This window comes from Gopherus flavomarginatus, chromosome 7 (assembly GCF_025201925.1).
Source record: "Gopherus flavomarginatus isolate rGopFla2 chromosome 7, rGopFla2.mat.asm, whole genome shotgun sequence".
Lineage (NCBI taxonomy): Eukaryota > Metazoa > Chordata > Testudines > Testudinidae > Gopherus > Gopherus flavomarginatus.
The window spans coordinates 61,435,488-61,457,280 of NC_066623.1; the positions used below are offsets into that span (position 1 = coordinate 61,435,488).

Here is a 21,793-nt window from a genome sequence, read left to right on the forward strand (position 1 = left end):
AGAGTGACTCCCCCTCTCCGTTCCCAATCCTGGAAACCAAAAGCACTTTCCTATTCCCCCAGAGGGAATGCAAAATCAGGCTAGCAAATCCAACACACAGATCTCCCCTGATTTCTTCCTCCCACCAATTCCCTGGTGAGTACAGACTCAATTTCCCTGAAGTAAAGAAAAACTCCAACAGGTCTTAAAAGAAAGCTTTATATAAAAAGAAAGAAAAATACATACAAATGGTCTCTCTGTATTAAGATGATACAATACAGGGTCAATTGCTTAAAAGAATATTGAATAAACAGCCTTATTCAAAAAGAATACAAATCAAAGCACTCCAGCACTTATATTCATGCAAATACCAAAGAAAAGAAACCATATAACTTACTATCTGATCTCTTTGTCCTTACACTTAGAAACAGAAGGCTAGAAAGTAGAAACTGCTTCTCCAAAGCTCAGAGAAAGCAGGCAGACAGACAAAAGACTCAGACACCAACTTCCCTCCACCCAGAGTTGAAAAAAATCCGGTTTCCTGATTGGTCCTCTGATCAGGTGCTTCAGGTGAAAGAGACATTAACCCTTAGCTATCTGTTTATGACAGAACCACAAGGAAAAAACAACTGCTTGAGGATAGGTTTATTTTGTTTTACTTTTCTTCTGCCTTCCCTCAGCATGTGAAGTGGTTTATTGAAAGAAAGCCAAGAGAGCCTGCGGGATCTTCTGCCCAAAAGTTATATCAAAGACAAAACATCTATTCAAAACAATAAAGGAATGCACTGAAGTCTACAAAGCTATACTACAAAATTACTTCAAAGCACTATGCTGTTCTTTCCAGGAAATGGACATATGCCTGAACTTTTACAGGAGGAGAGGGATCTTTTATGAACAAACTGTAGGCCTGACAAACTCCTTAATTTATCCATCTAGGACTAGTGCCTATGATGATTTGTTGCAATCTTCCTTAGGTCTTGCATCTAATTAAAATTGCATCCGATTTTCTTCAAGAATTAGTTTTATGTAAACAGAATTTGAATATCCCAATATCTAAAAGGAAGTAACTGATTCTCTTAGTGGTGAAAGAACTTAGAATACAAGAAAAGCAAATAGATTAGTTCAAGTGGAAACCATAATTTCAGGGGACACAATTCTGGTGCAGGCCTGAGAATTATTTCATCTGCAAGAAAACTGCACAGAAAGATTCCAGATTGATAAAGCCCCCCAAACTTTAGACTAGATTACCCTTGCTGTCCTTTCTAACCCTATGGCTCTATCAACTAACTCTCTTGGCCAACTTAATTGCGAACAGGTAAAATGCTTTAATAAGTATGGGGAAAACTCCCCCATTTGTTTAGGAAAAATTAGATTATCTGAAGCATTAAACTATTCTACTAGTCTCCTAACACCATCTCTGCAGAGAGACAGCTTTAAGGAATTGGGAAATGTGAGGGTGTTGCAAAAAATGCTAGAATTGGAAGGAATATGCTACAAGTAGCCTAACATTGAGACCTGAACCTTCAGGAAGATTGTGTCATAGTTTGAGCAAGTGCCTATCTAGAAGGAACTCCAATATGTCCTTTCAAGAGCACCATGAGAATCAAGTTCTCAAAATCCTTGGAAGTTGCCAGATTTGTGAACAATTTCTAGATTTGACTAGGATGTTCCATGAGCTCTCCTGAATATTCATGCTCTAGAAGGCAAAAACTTCAATTTCCAGGCCAAACACTGTAGGTCTGGGAGTCTGAGAGGATCCTGAAATATGTTTCCACTTGACTAGGAAGTTTGAAATGCTTTTTTGGTCACGTACACTAAGGTATCTTACTGAAGGCCTGAATTAACCTTTTCAAAAGACACAGCAACCCCCAATATACTAGGCTATCCATCTTAACTGTTGTACAGATTGCTGCTTCTGAAGCTATAGCTTTTGCTGCTGCCCCAGTCTATGAACTGCTCCTTGTAGAGACAGAGGAATGCTTTAAAAAAGAAACAATAGAGTTGATAAAAGAGGAAGGAAAGCCGAGATGAACATGCTCTGACCTTAAAGCCTTACTGAAGTGGTTTTAAAGCTGTGGAACAAAACTCTGCTTCCTTAATGCTAACATTTTAGCACAGGATTACAGCCATTTGGATTGTCCATTGAAGCTGGCAGCTAACGGTGTAAGCAACTAGACACTCAGCAGTATCAGCTGAATGAAAATTGTTGTTAAGCTCAGTACAGTGGCAGGCTAGTCCAGTTTGGAACACATGAAAGGAAACGAAGAGAGAAGCTCAGTCAAATCCCTGTAGATTCCAGCTATTTTGATGGTCTGTTATTGGTATAGGCAGGATGCTCTGCTGCACTCATAAGAAAAGTCAGCAAGAGTGGTAAAAAGGCAAGCTGAGTTAGGCCATGGTGAGCTAAGGGAGGCCAGACAGAAAACAGGTCTACTCATACTGACAGGCTGATCGCTCTGCAAAATACAAAAATAAAATCAAATTGGGGGCAGGGGAAGAGAAAGCAGTGGTAAAACGAAGAACTATACTAGGCCCTACTCTCACCACACTTGAGGAAGCCAGGGTAACAGAGAGCTAGCGGGCATCAGCAGCTGGAAGAAGCCGGCCGACAGAACCCCTTGCCAGCTGGAGTCCCGGCTGCCGGACCTGCTCAGCCCGCTGCTGGCCTGGGTGAACAGAACCCAGGCTGGCAGCAGGCTGAGCGGGCTGGCTGGTAGGAACCGATGGCCGGAAGCCCAGACCAGTGGTGGGCTGAGCACCGCTTGTCTGGGGTTCTGTCTGCCAGTCCCGCTCAGCCCATCACCAGTGTGCGGTTCCTGCCACCAGCCCCTTGTCAGCCAGGGTCTGGCCATCAGCCCTGCTCAGCCTGCTGCAGCCTGGGATACCAGCCGCCAGCCCTACTCACCTCACTGCTGGTCTGGGGTTCCAGTCGCCCTGTGCCGGCCCCCTGTACTTATGTGCCTGTGCTTAATTTGTGTTTTCGATGATTTATTTTCTAAAAAAGTCTTCCATGTCTTGCACCCCCAGAAAGGACATCTCGCACCACCACGGGGTGCGTGCACCCCAGGTTAAGAACCACTGCACTAAACTGATAAGATCTGCATTTTAATTTAATTTTAAATGAAGCTTCTTAAACATTTTTAAAACCTTGTTTACTTTACATACAACAATAGTTTAGTTATAATATAGATTTATAGAGAGAGATCTTCTAAAAACGTTAAAATGTATTACTGGCACGCAAAACCTTAAATTAGAGTGAATAAATGAAGACTCGGCACACCACTTCTGAAAGGTTGCTGACCCCTGCACTACACTGTGAAGCTAGAAGGAAATGGCAAAATATTTTCAAGATAAAATGACTCACTGAAAAATCCTTTTCTGCAAACAGTTTCAGTTTCTACACATTAACAAGCATTTTGTCAGAAAATTCCTGACTGGTTCTACTCAAGATACAGTACTGCAAACCTTGAAAACACCATATGGTTGGTGCATTAAGATAAAAGGGTCAACACCTTTTAGAATAAAAAAAACCAGAAGTGTTAAGGCAAAGCACCAGAATCCAGATAGAGCTGTTGAACCCCAAGTCCAAAAGCTGTTCATTCCTGGACTAAGTAAATCCAATCAAATTGCAAGGGTTTTGGGGGGCATTAACTGGACTGCATCAAAATGTTTTTTCATCCTTATCACTTTTTAAACTGAGATTTTTGTTTGTGAATACTCTTACACTATTAATGAAGCAAAGTAAATTTTTCTAATCTTTCTATTTTAGGTACAGTTCCTCAGTTAACATTTTAGCATCTCTGAATGGCAAAAATACAGGGGAGAAAGCTAAATACCTCACAACGTCCAAAGCCTGGGCAATATCAAATACTTCCATATCCTGCCCCTCGACAGGGTAGATTTCCAGTAGAGGTACAGAATGGTCCAGTTCCTCCAAGATATTATCAACAAGCTCTCTTGGAATATTTGCAATATTAGAGGAAAATGGTTCAGCAACAGATATAGAAGCTTTCAAGTGAGATGAGGTGCTCTGAGATGGTTTGCAAGAAACCTAAGACATAAGATATATATAGTTACAAAATGTTTTTAAAATGTCTATTTCTTTGTTAGTATGATCCTGCAATCCTGCCACATACACAATTCTTAACTTTCATGGGAGTGCTACCTGTGGTACTGATCCATACTATAAAACTAATTAGTGAAAATGACATCTTCCTTTAATTTTACCTTAAAGCAGTAGTATGATTAAGAGAAAATGATTAGTTTGCTACAGAATAGGTAAACTGAACATTGAGTTATTTTTTAATCTAAACACTACAGACAGCTGTAGAGGCCAGTATTTAAGCCTGTTTATCACTCAGAGTGAGAATTTGCTATTTCATATTCTACCTATCTAGTATGTTAAGCTCAGTTTGAGGTTTTGTTTATTTACTAGGTAATCTCTTTGATCTGTTTGCTATCACTTATAATCACTTAAATCTATCTTTTTGTAGTTAATAAACATATTTTATGTTTTAATCCAAACCAGCGTGCATTTGACTAAGGTGTCTGGGGAAAATCTCAGCTTGGTTACTACAACTATGCATGGTCCTCTTCACATTGAGGTTAAGCCCATATATAATGACCAGATTTGACCAGGGCAGAACGAATGGTACTGTTCTGGGCTCCTAGGCTGGGAGGCTGGTGATTAGAGAGCCTGCATGTCACTGCAGCTGGGTGTGTCCCTACCTGTGTGAATACTGGTGAAAGTTGAAGCTTGGAGGGCTTTGCAACTTGTCACGGCAACACAGTGTGAGAGGGAGCTGGTGGGTCAGAGGGCTCAGTAATACCCCAGTTCTATGGAGCACCCCAGGGAGGAACCCAACACAGGAATCCTCTGGGGGGGGGGAATATAGCATGTAATCTCATAATTAAAGACTACTGTACTGTTTAAAGGAGCAGAAGTTAAGATTGTGAAAGCGACCTTCATTTCGGCATTTCCAGACTCTGGAAAACTTAATTTTAACTTTAACTTCAGTATTTTTTTAAAAAAACTACACATCACATGTTGCAAAAAGGAACAGTTTAGTTAAAAAAGAATTGATAGTCTAATCCTGTCCCTACCGTTATCCTCCAATCTGCAAATTCAAGGAAACAGGATATAGTTATTCTTTTTTTCCAGTTCTCAAGGACCAATGTGCAATAACAAGCACTTGAACCAGTCTCAAAAGCACAAAGAGATCGTATTGCATATCAGGATCCCTAAGTAGTGGAGTAATTATGTCCATAAAGTTGGGTGAAGAACAAAGAAACTACTCCACAGCTAGATAGCAGCTCAACTCCCATGAGGTTTTGTGCAGTTATCGGTCAGGAGAAGCTCAGTACGTCTCAGCAAGAGCTGTACACATCTCCAGAATGAAACTGGAGAAAGAGGAAAATTGTTTCCTCTAATTCAGCTGTTTACCAATATCTTGCAGGATTTTCATTCCTAGATTTTAGCTTCTCTGTAGAAGACTGCTGGGACTCCCCTGGCATAAAGATTCCAAATCAGTGGGGAAGAAGGGTAGGGTCATGAGATCTGTGTTGACCAAAGCATCTCTAAGTCCACTTTCCATAAGGTAAATAACCTCTTTTCCAATGCTTGTCCACAAGGATCCCACGCTGCAGGTGAGCGACCAACAGTTACTTCTCAAAAAAGCTGGCTGTAAGATTCCTATCTAAGATGCCACAATGGAATAATGATAGGTATGTGAACTTATCAAACTCCAACTAGCTTCCCTACAAATCTCAGGAATATGGAATGGAAGAGTATACAAAGATGGTATTTTCTACAACCTGGCTACCATACACAATAGCTCAAAGTATGTCCTTTTCTGCACTTGAAAATGTTAGTGAATGCATCTAGTTCCGAAAGCATGCACAAATGGAGGACCTAAAAAACAGTTACTCACCTTCTCATAACTGTTGTTCTTCAAGATGTGGTGTTCATGTCCATTCCAATCAGGTGTGTGCGCATGCACGTGCACAATGGCTGGATGATTTTTCCCATAGCAGCATCTGTCAGGTCAGTCTGGGCGCTCTCTGGAGTCATGTCTTCATGGCGCTCAATATAGCACCCTGCCAACTCGCCACCCCTTCAGTTCCTTCTTGCTGGCTAGAGGGGAAGGAGGGAGGCATCTCAAAGAACAACAGTTAGGAGAAGGTGAGTAATTGTTTTTTCTTCTTTGAGTGCTTATTCATGTCCATTCTAATCAGGTGACTCCCAAGCCCAAGTTCAGGAGGCGGGGTCAGAGTTGTCACTGATTGGAGTACTGTTCATCCAAAGGCCACATCGTCTCTGGCCCGCTGGGTAATCGCATAGTGCATGGAGAAAGTGTGTTTGGAGGACCACATCACCGCCCTGCAGATTTCCTGAGTAGGGACCTGGGCCAGGAATGCTGTAGATGAAACCGTGCCCTGGTAGAGTGTGCAGTAATCGGAGATGCAGGAACACCTGCTAGGTTGTAGGACTCACGAATACAGGATGCTATCCACGATGAGATGAGTTGGGATGATACAGGCTGACCTTTCATCCTGTCCGCTACTGCCACGAATAACTGGACTGATTTGCTGAACAGTTTTCTTCTCTCGATGTAAAAGGCCAGCGCCCTGCGGACATACAGAGAGTGGAGCCCTCTGCTCCCTGCCGCTGGAATAAGGCTGAGGGTAGAAGACCAAGAGAAAGATGTCCTGGTTGATGTGAAACTGTGATACAACCTTCAAGAGGAAAGCAGGATGGGGCCAGAGCTGAACCTTGTCCTTATAAAACATGGTGTAGGGAGGGTCTGATGTTAGGACCCTGAGCTCAGACACCCTCCTGGCCAAGGTTATTGCTACCAGGAACACCACCTTGTAAGAGAGGTAGAGCAGGGAGCATTTGCTAAAGGTTCAAAGGGGGGCCCCCAGGAGCCTACAGAGGACCAAGTTAAGGTCCCAGGCAGGGACAGGCTGATGGACATTAGGGTATAGCCTGTCGATCCCTTTTAGGAATTGGCTGACCACGGGGTTAGCAAACACAGAGCGGCCCTGCACGCCCAGATGGAAGGCTGAGATGGCAACTAAGTGCACCTTTATTGAAGACAAGAGTCCCTCCTGCTTCAGATGGAGGTAGTCCAGAATGAGTGGCACTGAAGCTAGCATCGGGGGCAAATGGCGCTGCGCCAACCAGACTGAAGATCTCTTCCACTTGGCAGGGTATGTGGCTCTCATAGAGGGTTTCCTACTGCCAAGGAGGACCTGTCTGAACAGGAAAGCTCCAACAGACTTAACCATGGAGCTTCCACGCCGTGAGATGAAGCAACTGGAGGTTCAGGTGTTGGAGACGCCCGTGATCTTTTGTGAGAAGATCTGGGAAGAGCAGCAAGGTAACTGGGGCTCCCATGGACACGTCTCGGAGAGTTGTGTACCAGTGCTGACGCTATCAGTATGACCTGAGCTCTACCTCTGAGGATCTTGAGAAGCACCTTGTGAACGAGTGGTATGGGTGGAAAGGCATATAGAAGAGAACCTCCTCAATGGAGGAACACATCTGCGCTGGAGCCTAGGCTGTGATTCTGGAAGCAGCAGAACCGCTGGCACTTCCTGTTATGTCACGTGGCAAAAAGGTCTACCTGGGCAAAACCCTACCTCTGGAAGATTGAAATTGCGACATCTGGGTGAAGGGACCACTCGTGGCTGTGAAATTATCTGCTGAGGTGGTCTACCAGCTCATTCTGTACCCTGGGGAGGTACGACATCAGGTGTACTGAATGTTCTACACAGAAATCCCAAAGCATGAGGGCTTCCTTGCACAGGGGAGAGGAGCATACACCCCCCTGTTTGTTGATATAGAACACTGCTGTTATATTGTCCGTTATGATTGATACTCATTGTCCAATTAGGTAAGGGTGGAAGGTCTGACATGCTAGGCACACCGCTCTCAGCTCGCCGACACTGATGTGGAGACCCAGATCTGCTTGAGACCAGAGGCTGCGAGTTCTGCAGTCTCTCAGATGAGCTCCACAGCCCAAGTCTGATGCATCCATCACTAGGGACAGAGACAGCTGTGGGGCAGCAAAGGAAACCCCTGAGCACACCTCCTGAATGTCAATCCACCACCAGAGGGAGTCGAGTACCGGGCAAGGCAGGATCACAATCCTGTGCAAACTGCCCCGGACTGGCCAATACACTGACACAAGCCACGAGTGAAGCAGGCAAAGTCTGAGTGTGGCATGCTGCACCACATAGGTACAGGCAGCCATGTGTCCAAGAAGCTTCAGGTAGTTCCTTGCTGTAGTGGTGGGGAACTGGCTGAGGCCTCAAATTATATCGTTGATGGCCTGAAACCTTGCCTCCGACAGGTATGCCCTAGCTTGGGTTGAGTCCAGTGCTGCCTCAGGAACTGTATCCTATGGATGGGAGACAGTCAATTTTGCTTCGTTTAGAAGTAGGCCAGGTTGTCTAACATGGCTCTAATGAATCTGATTTGAGCTTCCACTTGGGTCCTGGAGCAGCCTTTGATCAGCCAGTCATCAAGGTACAAAAATACCTGTATCCGGTGCCTTCGCAAGAACGCAGCAAAGACTGCCATGCGCTTAGTGAAGACTTCAGGTGCTGCTGACAGGCTGAATCGGAGGACAGTAAATTGGTAGTGGGTACTGTTGACCACAAACCTGAGGTACTTCCTGAGGGGCTGAGTGATTACAATATGAAAATGTGTCCTTCAAGTCGAGGGCGGCATACTAGTCTGCTGGATCTAGTGAGGGGATGATAGAGGCCAAAGAGACCATGCAGAACCTGAATTTCTTTATGAACTTGTTGAGTTCTCGCAGGTCCAGGATAGGCCTGAGGCCACCTTTGGCTTTTGGTATTAGGAAATACTGGGAATAAAAGCCCTCACCCCGTGTTCCTGAGGAACCTTCTCCACTGCCCCTAGTGATAGGAGCAACTGCACCTCCTGGAAAAGGAGCTCCTCATGAGAAGGGTCGCGGAAGAGCGACGTGGAAGGAGGGTAGAAGGTCGGGAGGGCACAGTATCCCCTCTCTACCATGTGTAGCACCCAGTGGTCCAAAGTCCAGGACCATGCATGGTAGAAAGGGGACAGTCAGGAGAAAAAGGTATGGGGGTGTAGATCCAGTCTCTGATCTGGTGCGCCGTTCTCAACCACACCTTCAAAAGGCTGGTTTAGCACCACAAGGCAGTTTGGATTGGCCAGAGCCCTGGCCTGAAGACGGCTGTTGTCTCCTCCTGTCACTCCAGTTTCTCCTCCAAGAACTGTCCTGGCAGTTCTGGTGATGGAATCTCAGCAGAGGTTGCGGTCTGAAGTGTCTCCACTGTGTGGTGAGTGTGTGCAGACCCAAAGACTTGAGGTTGGCTCGTGAGTCTTTCAGGCTGTGTAGCCTCTTGCCTGTCTTTTCAGAAAAGTGTCACACCCTCAAATGGGAGGTTCTGAATAGTCTGCTGGACCTCATAAGGGAGCCCCAAGACTTGGAGCCCCTTCTCGTGGCTACTCCAGTAGTCATGACCCTAGTGGCGGCATCTGCACTGTCCAACGCAGCCTGGAGGGAAGCCCAGGAGACTAGCTTCCCCTTCTCCACCAAGGCCAAGAACTTGGCTCAGGAGTCTGAAGGAAGTAGCTCCATAAATTTGGCCATCACCACGCATGTGTTATACTAGTACCTGCTGACAATGGCCTGCTGGTTTGAAATAAGGAGCCTGCAGACTCCTGGTAGAATAGACCTTTCTCCAGACAAGGTCTAGTCACTTAGCCTCCCTGTTTTTTGGGGAGGGCTCTTGGAAACCCTGTCTCTCACACTAGTTAGCAGCATCCACAACAAGAGAGTCGGGGTGGGTGGGAGTATAAATGTTCATACCCTCTGGAGGGCACGAAATAACATGCCTCATTGCGCTTGGCAGTGAGCAGCAAAGAAGCTGGGGTCTGCCACAGGGTCTTGGTAGTATCCACAATAGTTTTAATCAGTGGTAGGGCAATATGAGAAGGTCCTGAGAGGGTGAGGATGTCCACTATGGGATCAGCCTCCTCTGCCTTAATGCTCAGACTCTGAGCAGCCCTTCTCAGCAACTGCTGCAGCACCCTGTTGTCCTTGAGCACCAGGGCCATGGCTGTACCCACCAATGCCTTGTCTGGCAACGATGAGGAGGAAGCACTTAAAAGAAGCAGATGTTCCCTGCCATCTGGCCCCAGGAGATCCTGTGACTCTCAGGACAGCATCAGTGCCGATGGGGCGCTTGCCAGCACCAGGGCTGTAGCCGTCAAAACCAGTGTTGGCGCTGCCATCAGTAAGACCTGGGGAACCATCAATGGAGCCAGTGCTGATCCCTCTGTCTGCACCAACAAAGGGCCCATCGCTGGTATCCGTGCTGGAGCTGCTAGTACCTGCACCATAGTTGGTGCCGAAGTTGGGCGGCTCAGTGATGCCAATGCTGCGGCTGGAGGTGTTGGCATATGGGCAGGCGCCGAGGCAAGCTGCATAAACTATGGCAGGATGAAGGTTACTGAGGCCACCGAAGATCCTTGGTGAAAGGCCCAGGGGGTCCAGAATGGCTTCTGCTATTGCAGTGGCCACACCTGGGGTGCTCTCTTGTCTCTCTCAGACCTCAGTCTTTGACTCCTACTACTACTGGATTGTTTGACTCCAAGGTCTCTAAGACTGAAAACCGGGGGGAGCTGAGCCTTGGTGCCTCGAGTGTCAAGAGCTCAGGGAGCAGGTAGGCTCTTTGTTTGAGTGGGCCGATGCTGAGGGACATGGAGAGGGGGAGCACCTGGACATCATAGCTGGCTTCCCTCTTGACTGCGCCAGGGCGTGAGACTGCCAGCATTGGAGGTTCTTCCCTCCTCGGGGGCGAGAACGGCACTCTAAGGTACAACAGGTTCCGAGCAGTTTCGAAAGCTTCCGGCGTCAAAGGGAGCTGTGGCTGCTGGCCTCTAGGGACCAGTGACTGTGGTGGACCCAGACTCAACTGTCTTGCCTGGGCAGGAGTCGACGCAGCCCCAGTAGGGGATTGGAGCTGTGGCCCACCTGGAATCTTACTTCTGTGGACCATCCAGCTTCTTTTTCTTCTGAGGCAACGGTGAGTGGGATCAATGTCTGCTCTCAGCTGGACCTCTTGAGGTGCCATGATGGGGCCGAGTGTCCCAGGACCAGTCTTTTCTTGGTGCCAAGCTTGACAACAGTGCCGGGGCGCTCCGCGTCAAGGATGACATGTTAGAAGCCAGGTCCCCTGATCCTGGTCGGAATGAGTGCATACAGTTGCCTCCATGAAGATCACCTTAAGCCCCTGTTCCCTTTCTTTAAGAGTTCTAGGGCAGAACTTGTGGCAGATCTTACAACAATGCTTTTGGTGACCCTCCTCTAGGCCCCGTACACACGAGGAGTGTGGATGGCACTTTGGCATGCGCTTTACCCGGACCACACAGGTTTTAAACCCTGGGGACCGCAGCATACCACAGCTCCAGGGAGTCAGAATGCGGGGGGGACTCCCAACAACTCTAATAATAAGGTAACTATATACAGAGAACTATAGAATGCGCTTGCTAAGCAAGGGCTAGAGGAAGTTCTAGCCAACTATCACTGGCAGTAAGAAGGAACTGAAGGGGTGGCAGGGCCCTATATTGAGTGCGATGAAGGCATGACTCCAGGGGCTGCCCACACCGACTTGACAGATGCTGCTATGGGAAAAATCTTCTGTGCATGCACACACACCTGACTGGAATGGATGTGAACAAGCACTAGAAGAATACTTATATAACCATCACTATATGGAGATCTGAAAACACAGGTGTTTGAGAACTTTGTAGAAACATTTGAAAAAAACTCAATGATAATTAGTGTGCAAGATGCTATGAGCCTTGCTTATTTTTCCACTAAACTTTAAAAACCTAAATGCTTTATTTTAATGACAACTACCATTTATACTTGATCATAAACCGGTTTGTTTATAAGCTGATCTCCCCCACCTCCCCAAGATGGATAAGTAAAAATGGAAAATTTTTATAACCCATTCATAAACTGACCCTATAATTCAGGGGTCAGCAAATTTTGCCTCCGGGGCTATCAGGATAAGCCGCTTGGGGGCCGACATGGCTTGTTTAACTCGAGGATCCGCAGGCACGGAGGTAAACCTAAGTAAACATAGTGTCCCGGCACACCAGCTGCTTACCCTGATGGGCCGGGACAGCAAGTGGTGGGGAAATTTTGAGAGGAGGGGGGAAAAGCTGGGAGCCAGGAGAGTAACCCCTGTGACCATCCCCACATGACCCCACCCCTAGCCTGGGACCCCCACACTCTCCCTATCCCATCCCTTCCCACCAGTGATTTCCCTACGCCCTCCCCATGCGGGGTGTACACCCCCCCTGAATTTCCCCAACACTCCCCTCGGTTTTGTGAGCTAGTTACATACCAATTCAGTGACTGTTTGGAAATCTGAATTTAAACTGAAACATTAATACACACTTTAAAAGCTTATACAGTGTATGATAAAATACGTGTATCTGAAAAAGTATAATAGATCTGAAAGTAGGAACATAGACTAGCTTCCTTGCTTCCTTTATACAGCTGTTTTTTATGATGTCAGTGCATTCATTTCGGTGATGTTGGCCAACCTAATAATTTCAAATCATGATTTGTAAGCAAAGTCTAAATGAGCTCTCCCTGACAGCTAGTGATGAGCTGGGGCTATGGGGAAAGGCTTCAGGGCCAGATTATATTTACATTCACACCTAATCTACCTAGGTATCCAGCAAACAGAGCTGTGTTGTCCAAGTGATAGATTTTGGCTGGGGTTGAGTTACAAATCACTTGAATGTGGGGGGAATGGGGGATGAAATGTTGTTCTTACTGTATGAGTAAAGGGCAGTAGAACTGTAGCCTGTGATGATTTGAAGGCATCAAGAGAGAGGGTGGGGACCTGTTCCTCTCCACTGTTTAAAGACAGAGCTGATTAGGCTTCATAGATAGTCTTTTGTTCTGTTAAGTGACCACTGCAGCTGAAATCACTGACAATCAGGTCTAAGTGCTTAGTCGTGTTGTGGGGACAGTGTTCCTGTGGATACAGTGTTTTTGTGTAAGACAGCCCAGACTGCACTAGCAGCGAGCAAGGTTCCCGCACTGAGAGCTCAGCTGAAATCACTGAGAGCTGGTGGAACCTCAAGAGACCAACTTGGAGAGGTCACAGTGGCAGGTGGCAGCCAAAGGTGACTGCACAGGGCCATTGGCAACAGAGTGGTGGAGTGAATGGTGGCACAAAGAACAGACGTGGCCAGAGCGAACAGTGAGCAGCTGGACGAACAAGCAAGGTGCCTTCCTGTCCCCCACCTGGAAGGTGTACTCACGTGAAAGCACCTCTGAACTCTGAGTCTCCACTGACCAAGGACAACACCAGTGAGTGGAGTGCGGTGGAGGGAAAAGTGAGGGGCATGTGAAATAAATATTTGTTTGTTGGACTATATTTTAGTCACTTTGCTCCAGAATGCTAGATTTGTGACTGGGAATGGAAACATATATAAATACGTTTCCTAGTAGACCAAGATTTTTAAAATGCATTATTTGCCAAGGTTGTTATCTCACATTGTTGCTGTCTTGAGAGGTCATTATGCTGGGGAGTTTCTGTACTAAACATTTTTATTATTATAATTAATTTTTACATAAGAATGGTCATACTGGGTCAGACCAATGGTCCATATAGCCCAGTACCCTGTCTTACAACAGTGGTCAAGGCCAAGTGCTTCAGAGGGAATGAATAGAACAGGTAATCATCAAGTGACCATCCCCTGTTGCCCATTCCCAGCTTCTGGCAAACAGGCTAGGGACACTCAGAACATGGTATTGCATCCCTCCCCATCCTGGCTAATAGCCACAGATGGACCTGTTCTCCAGGAATTTATCTAGCTCTTTTTATAATCCTGTTATAGTTTTGGTCTTCACAGCATCCCCTGGCAAAGAGTTCCCTGGGTTGACTTTATATTGTGTGAAGAAGTACTTCCTTTTCTTTTTTTAAAACCTGCTGCCTATTAATTTCATTGGGTGACTGCTAGTTCTTGTGTTATGTGAAGGATTAAATAACATTTCCTTATTCACTTTCTTCGCACCAGTCAAGATTTTGTAGACCTCTATCATATCCCCATTAGTCATCTCTTTTCTAAGCTGAAACTTCCCAGTCATTTTAATCTCTCCTCCTGTTTCATACCCCTGATCATTTTAGTTGCCCATCTCTGTACCTTTTCCAATTCCAATATATATTTTTTTTGGATGGGTGACCAGATCTGCACACACTATTCAAGGTGTGCACGTACTATGGATTTATATAGAGGCAATATGATATTTTCTGTCTTATTATCTATCCCTTTCTTAATGATTCCCAACATCGTTTGCTTTCGTGACTGCTGCTGCACATTGAGTGAATGTTTTCAGAGAACTATCCACAATGACTCCAAGATCTCTTTCATGAGTGTTAACAGCTAATTCAGATGCCATCATTTTGTATGTATAGTTGAGATTGCTTTCCATTGTGCATTATTTTGCATTTATCAACATTGAATTTAATTTGCCATTTTGTTGCCCAGTCACCCAGTTTTGTGAGATCCCTTTGTAGCTCTTCGCAGTCTGCTTGGGACTTAAGTATCTTGAATAGTTTTGCATCACCTGCAAATTTTGCCACCTCACTGTTCAACATATTCATCTGGAAAAATGGGTAAACAGTACTGGTCCCAGTACTGACTCCTCAAGGATACCACTATTTATTTCTCTCCGTTCTGAAAACTGATAATTTATTCCTATCCTTTGTTTCCCATCTTTTAACCAGCTACTGATCCATGAGAAGACTGCCCTCTTATCCCATGATGGCTTTCTTTTCAAAGGTCAATTTAAATTAAATACATTTTTTTTAATTTTTAGAAATCTAGATCTGTTATGTGTTTTGGTATAACTTGCATTTTCCTTATGTTAAATTTGCATAATCCTAACAAAACATTTACTTTATTCATCTCTTTTATATATCTCATTGGTCCTGATACCCCCCACTGTAAATTAGAACACCCCCGCAATTTCAATTCCTGGGGAAACCACTGCTTCCTACTTTATCTGGGGAGGGCCAGGGGAGAATGTGTCTGACCTGGGTAGAGCTGCTGCTGCAGGCCAGATGGGGTGGTGAGGCTACAGCATGTTTCAGTGGGCTGGGCGGCACAGCCATAGCAGGCCGGGTGGCACGGCCGCAGTATGCTCTGGGGGATGGGGCCGAGTGACACAGCTGCAACCTGCCAGGCCTGGAGCTGCAGCTGCTTTGGTGTGGGAGTGGGAGCAGTGTGGCCTGAAGCGCAGAGACTCTGGCCCAACCTCTTCCCTTCTGTGTCTGCTGGCTGTACTGCCTCTCCTTGCTCCCTCTGTTGGGGGGAAGGGCTGGGTCCCGCCTCTACCTCGCTATACCCATTCATAAGCCGACCCCCTTCTCTGGTGCTTCCCTTTTTTACTAAAAAAAAATCTGGCTTATGAACAAGTATATACGGTAACTAGAATGAAAAAATAAAAAGGAAAATTACTTCAACAAGTATTCCAACAAAACGTATAAGGATGTCTTCAGAACTGATGAAGAAAAGTTCTGGATTGGTCTTCCAGACTCCAAGCCATTTTTCTTTCATCTTCAGTTTCTCCAGAAGATATTTACTCATTGCTTCATTGGCATCTTCTGCCTATTATATGAACAAAGAGAAAAAATTCTCACTTATTTTAAAGACACTTCACTTTTACTTAAAAATAAATTCATATAAAACTTCACATTAATCCATAAAACATGATACATCACTCTAAGGCAGTGGTTCCCAAAGTGGGGTTTGCAGAATGTTACGGGGGAGTGCCAGAAAAATTTCACTAAGGGCAGCCAGAGGACCCCAGGCACTGGAGGCAGCAGGGCAGACAGCCTGAGCCCCAGGAAGAGCAGGGCTTGGCAGTTGGGGCTGGCAGCCTGAGCCCTGCCTGTCAGCAGGGGAGGCGGCAGCCCAAATCCTAGTGCTCTGCATGGGGCTGGCAGCCCAAGCCCTGCCCATCAGCAAGGGAGCTGGCAGCCTGAACCCCAGCACTCTGCGTGGGGCTGGCAGCACAAGCCCCAGAAAGAGCAGGGCTGGGCAGAGCAGTTAGGGCTGACAGCCTGAGCTCCAGCACTCTGTGTGGGGCTGGTAGCCCAAGCCCCAGGAAAAGCAGGGCTGGGCAGTTTGGGCTGGTAGCCTGAGCCCTGCCCTTCAGCAGGGGAGCTGGCTGCCTGAACCCCAGCATTCTGCATGGGACTGACACCTTGAGCCCCAGGAAAAGTAGGGCTGGGCAGTTTAGGCTGGTAGCCTGAGACCTGCCCGTCTACAGGGGAGCCGGCAGCTCAAACCCCAGCGTTCTGCATAGGGCTGTCAGCCCAAGCCCCAGGATGAGCGAGGCCGGGCAATAAGGGCTGGCAGTCCAAGCCCTGTCCCCGGCAGCTTGAGCCCAGCACTCCACGCAGGGCTGGCAGCCCAAGCCCAGGAAGAGCAGGGCTGGGCAGTTGGAGCTGGCAGCCTGAGCCCTGCCCCCACCAGTGGGGGAGATGGCAGTGGTTCCGGGCTTCCAAGAGCTATGCAGAGCAAAGCAAGCCTATCAATCACACTGAGGAAATTTAAATTTAAATCCCTGGAAATATTCATTTTTAGGATGGGGTTCACAAGATTTCACAATTTAGTGAAGGGGGTTTGCGGGCTGTTTAAGTTTGGGAACCACTGCTCTAAAGGCAGCAGGGGAGGAGGGAGAAGGAAAGAAAATAATGGAGGGGGAGAGTGTACACTCTTACAGGAAAGAGAAAAAAGCAAAAAAAGGAGTGAACTGGGGGGGGAATACTTTAAAAAAAAGTTAACTGACAATGTTAAAATTAAACAGTACACAATTACTTTAAATCAGAGTGCCGTGAGAAAATGTGTTGACAAATAATAACCAAATTCCTAAATTTTATTATGCTGCTACTCTTCAGGGGAAAGAGGATAGATTTTAAATAGCTTTCCAGCTGATCAGAGACAGCCATTATAGGTAAGAAAAGAGGTAACACTTTCTCAAAACAGCACAGTGGGGAATCATTGAATAGCCTTTCAATTCATTCTGTCAAGCTTCAATATTCTAAAACTTAACTTATCAAATGACAATACAGGGGAAGATTAAGACTGTATTCTGTACATACTATGAACCACTGTTCTTTTTTAAATAAATGCCAGTTGAGTGACACATGAAATAGTTTAGGGTGGCAAGGTTATTTCATATCTGTGAGGTGTGCAACTTTTCCCAGAGGTTGGCAATTTATTTTATTTTACAGAGAAAAAAATGCCAATAATTTCTTGCACTAACACCACTGTGAAGTAGACTTGACACAGCTACTAAATAACATATTATAGCACCCACCTTGTCTCTTATCTTTTATTGGACCAAATTCTGTTGGCAAGAGATAGAAGCTCTCAAGCTACACCAAGCTCCTCTGCAGGACCTGTGTAAGCTGGAAAGCCTCTCTCATCAACAGAAGCTGGTCCAACAAAAGACATCACCTCCCCTATCTTGTGTCTCCCATATCCTGGAACTAAGTAAACATCATGGCACTCTGCAAGTGTGTTCTCTAACCTTTCTTGGATTTTTATTTTTCTTCTCAGTCCCTCCCCTTTCCATCTCCATTTCCTCCTCCCTTCCCTTGGTTCCGATTGCTCTCTCCTCTTCCTCCCTCCTCTCGCCTCCTTGGGGCAGCGTCCCAAGGGCATGATCGCACGGTCCCTTATGCGGATCTTCTCGTTGGCTGGAGCGGTTTACCGTCAGAGGGCGGTAAACGCGTGGGGCTGAGCGCGCCTCGTCTCTTCGGATGCCCTGAAGACGCCCCCCCCCCCCGAAAGGAACCGTCCCTGCCCCTCGCAGGGGACTCCCCACCTGCCCCGGCCAGTGCTGCGCGCAAGGGTAGGGGCCCCGCTCACCCTGCAGCCCCGCAGCAGCCTGTCGCAGTACAAGGCCACCTTGTCCCGCCCTGGCACGGCCCCCAGGTGGGACGGGTACTGGGCTGGCAATGGGTCGGCCTCCGCCTCTTCTTCGCCCTGGCTGGAAAGCAGCGGCCGCCGGCTCGGTCCAGCACCGGACGAGGGCCCGGCAGGCCATGAGCGGGAGCTCTCACCCGAGCCCGGTTCCACCTCGGCCGCCCCTTCCTCAGGGCCACTCGAGGCCATTGCTTCAGTCAGCCACCCGCCTGGCTGCCCCGGGCCGTTACCCGCCGAGCCGGAACTGCAGCCAATGGGCGGCCGGCGCGGGACACCCAGCCAATGGGGGCCTGGCTCGTGACCACCGACCGTTAGCACGAAGCTGCCTCTTGTGCTGTGCTTTTCCCCTCCAGACTAAGCGCGCGCGCGAGGTTTCTCATGCGCGTGGCGGGACGGGGCTTCAATGGTTCTTCTTTGCGTCTGCGATTTCCTATCTCGTGCCCCTCCCAGTCTCAGCGCGGGGGCGGGGCCGGGGTCGGGTCCTGCTCTCAGCTGGGGAACTGGGGGTTCAACCACTTTCCCTCTTTTTGGCGCCCTCCGACTGATGAGATGCTCCCGCATGAGCCCCTCCCCCTCCACGTCCCTTCTATTTGTTTGTGGCGGGAGTGGCTCCCTCATTCTGGCAGCTGGTTGCCTGGCCTGATGGCTGCTCAGCCGCCATGAAGCCCTTACGGGTGGGTAGCAGAAGGGTTTTGTTTGTAACCTAATTCACACGCCCCCCCCACATGAGGTGACTCCCTTGGGTCCAAGGTGAGGGGGTAGATTGGAACAGCAGGTGCCAGTATGCACAGCTTCATTGCCCACCAAGCAAAGCAGCCTGCTGGGGGGCCTTCTCCCAGCAGCTTTCCTCTCCCCTCTCCAGCCTGAGCCAAGCGGCTTATGGGGGTGCCAAAGCCCAGTGTTTGCACTGCACCATCGCCTGCAGGAACCAGCACATGCTGCTCTGGCACCACCAAAGCAAGGTGGCAATTTCCATACATTCCTTAGGAATGTATAGTCATCTCTTCAGCGCACACGAGTACAGAAATCCATGTGAAGACCTATTAACATCTCTATTTCAGAACAACATTCTTGGGTGACAGCAAAAGTCAGCTGCATGTGCACTTCCTGGCTCACATCACCACTTGATAAATATTTTCTGGGCCCTCCATCTCCTCATACTAGCAGAAATCACTGAAAACCAAGAGAAGTCTGGAATGGTGCTTAACGGCTAATCACAGCTTGTGGGTTGTATTTGACTTATAAGGTGCTGCATTTTTTTTGACCATCCCTATTTCATAGACTCTTCGGAAGTTGACAACTTCTTAGACTCAGCTCTGTCTAAAGTAGTTATGTAAAAGGAGAGCTGTCAGAAATTATCTGACATTGTTTTCCTGTTTAATGAACAGTCTCCTCATTTGGACTCTCTAACTCCTGTTTATACCCTTGAACCTAAATAAATTGGCAATACTGTCAGGGAAAGATGAGTAAAACATTGTGGGAGAACATCTGCCATCTCACACGCCCATCTGGAAGGACATTTTGTTAGACAGTATTTGGGGTCAGTATGGGAAAAATATTAGCTGTCTAGTATAATAATGTACTTCAGGGGAAAACTTAAGATTTCAGTCATGCATTTGTCCATCCTTAGTCATCCTGGACTTTCTGTCTGAATATCCAGATGTTACTAAAGTAAAACCTAGCCATGTGAACTCAACTGATGAAGAGCAAATAGCTACTTTTGCCATATTGCCCTGTACTTGTGTATCTGAAAGCGTGGAGTTTATTTGTTGCAAATCCTGTGCCCCTGTATTTGGGATCTGTATCAGTAAGACCCTTCCATCCTGGCTCATTTTGCTGACCTCAGACCTGGTAACTCATTCAGTCTAGCTCAGGGGTTGACAACCTTTCAGAAGTAGTGTGCCAAGTCTTCATTTATTCACTTTAATTTAAGGTTTCAAGTGCCAGTAATACATTTTAATGTTTTTAGATGGTCTCTTTCTATGTCTATAATACATAACTAAACTATTGTTGTATGTAAAGTAAATAAGGCTTTTAAAATGTTTAAGAAGCTTCATTTAAAATTAAATTAAAATGCAGAGCCCCCCTGACTGGTGGCCAGGACCTGGGCAGTGTGAGTGCCACTGAAAAGCAGCCTGCATGCCGCCTTCGGCACCAGTGCCATAGGTTGCCTACCTCTGGTCTAGCTCTTTCAGATAGATCTGAATCACATTGGAGGCCAGGGAGAGTAGCTGGAACTGACTTGTGCCATGAAGAAAAAGGTGGGGGCAAAGAGAGGAGAAAGATCTTTAAATATTTTCTCATGACAGCAAAATGAAAAAAAAGGCTCTAGGTGATTATGAATATGTCTATGTTCAGTAAGTAAGAGGAATTATTTTTTTCTCATTTTTTCTTGTTTATTCTACTTTGCCAACACAGATTGAAGGGCGTAGCTTGAAAACACCCTCAGGGAGCAAAATTCATTTTATCCAGTTTTGCACAATAAATATCCAGATTCTTCCTTACTATAAAAAGACTCATGGGAGCTTCTGTGTCATGGAACAGAAGTTAGATATTCTTGTTTGCATGTTTTGTCTGCTTTTGTTGTTTGCTTGAATTTTGCTGTATATAACCTCAAATTCCATTTGTAACATGGGAAGGAGTAAGAGGAGAAACGATGCCAAGGGAAGCAGCTGGAGATTGTGAATCTCATGTATAAATGAAGGGGGGAAATCTTGGGGGACCCACTCCTGAAAACAATTTGAAAAATGGATGCACACTGGAAGTGTTCTAAGGCCAAAAGAAATGACACTCTTTCCTGGTTTTTCTTTCTTTTAGTTTAATTGCCTTAGATCAGATGATTAGGTCATTCTCAATTCTATTGTTCCTTCCCAATGCCTGAATTAACTGTTGTAGAAGCAGTACTTTGTCTTTCTAAGGCTAAGAGGCACTCTTTCTTTTGGGAGGATTTGTTCTAATTTTCCCTTCCTGGTTTCTAAATGCTTTTTCTCTGAAATCTCTTTTCTGTATCCTCTCCCTAATTTTCTACTTTATCTATTTGCTCACTCATCTTGATTTCTTTCTTTTACCTCTCATTGCTTTCTGTCCCTTTTTCCCCCTCTATACTTGTCTGTGTGGGTTGCAAACCTGTTCTTATTTGCCATGGCTGGTCTTCCGCTGATGTGGATTAGCTCAACCATTTGCAATTATTCTTTCTCAGATGCCAAGAATACCCCATAAATCATTGCCCTGATCCCAGCAGCCTCTCCCTTGCAGCTCTGTGGGAACTTGTGCAAAGGATTCTGTGGCACATCTCAGGAAGACTGTGAATGAGTGAATGGAGGGTCACAGTAACTAAAAAAATATTGAGAATCTCTGATTAATTGTTCTCATCTATATGCCAAACAATTTGGCACCTGAAAGAGACAGAAATGGAAATGTGTTTATGGAGGATTCTGGGTTATGAAAAAATAGATTGAGTGAAAGCAGCAAATAGAAAAGCAACTCTAGACAGTGCTGATCAAGTTTGTGACAAAAAATTATTGGAATAGCTGAGATGAACTAGGAAAAGGCAAATGCAAATATCCAAAAAGTTAATAGACTATTTAAGAGAGATAAAGATGAAGAAACCATTGGCATAACTGTAGAAGAATTACACTCACTACCTTTATAGAACCCCCAAAATAAGCGTAGAAACTCTTAAAATTCATGATAGAATTTTGATGTTTGATAAACCTTTAATATCTTACAAATCCATAACATTTAATATTTCTCCTCTAATATGCATATCAAGGGAGGCGTTTTTTT

The 21,793-nt window shown here is 46.2% G+C and overlaps 1 protein-coding gene across 1 annotated transcript in view; it reads right to left on the reverse strand.

Annotated features, from left to right (window-relative positions):
* SHCBP1L (SHC binding and spindle associated 1 like) overlaps positions 1-18,041 on the reverse strand; it is a 59,420-nt gene extending 41,379 nt beyond the window's left edge. Inside the window, exons 1-3 of the mRNA XM_050963567.1 lie at positions 17,951-18,041; positions 15,530-15,679; positions 3,816-4,030 (exon numbers count right to left, since the gene is read on the reverse strand). Of these exons, the coding sequence (XP_050819524.1) occupies positions 3,816-4,030; positions 15,530-15,658 (344 nt within the window). The 5' untranslated portion in view covers positions 15,659-15,679; positions 17,951-18,041. The remainder of the gene's footprint in view (positions 1-3,815; positions 4,031-15,529; positions 15,680-17,950) is intronic.
* Between the last annotated feature and the right edge of the window lie 3,752 nt (positions 18,042-21,793).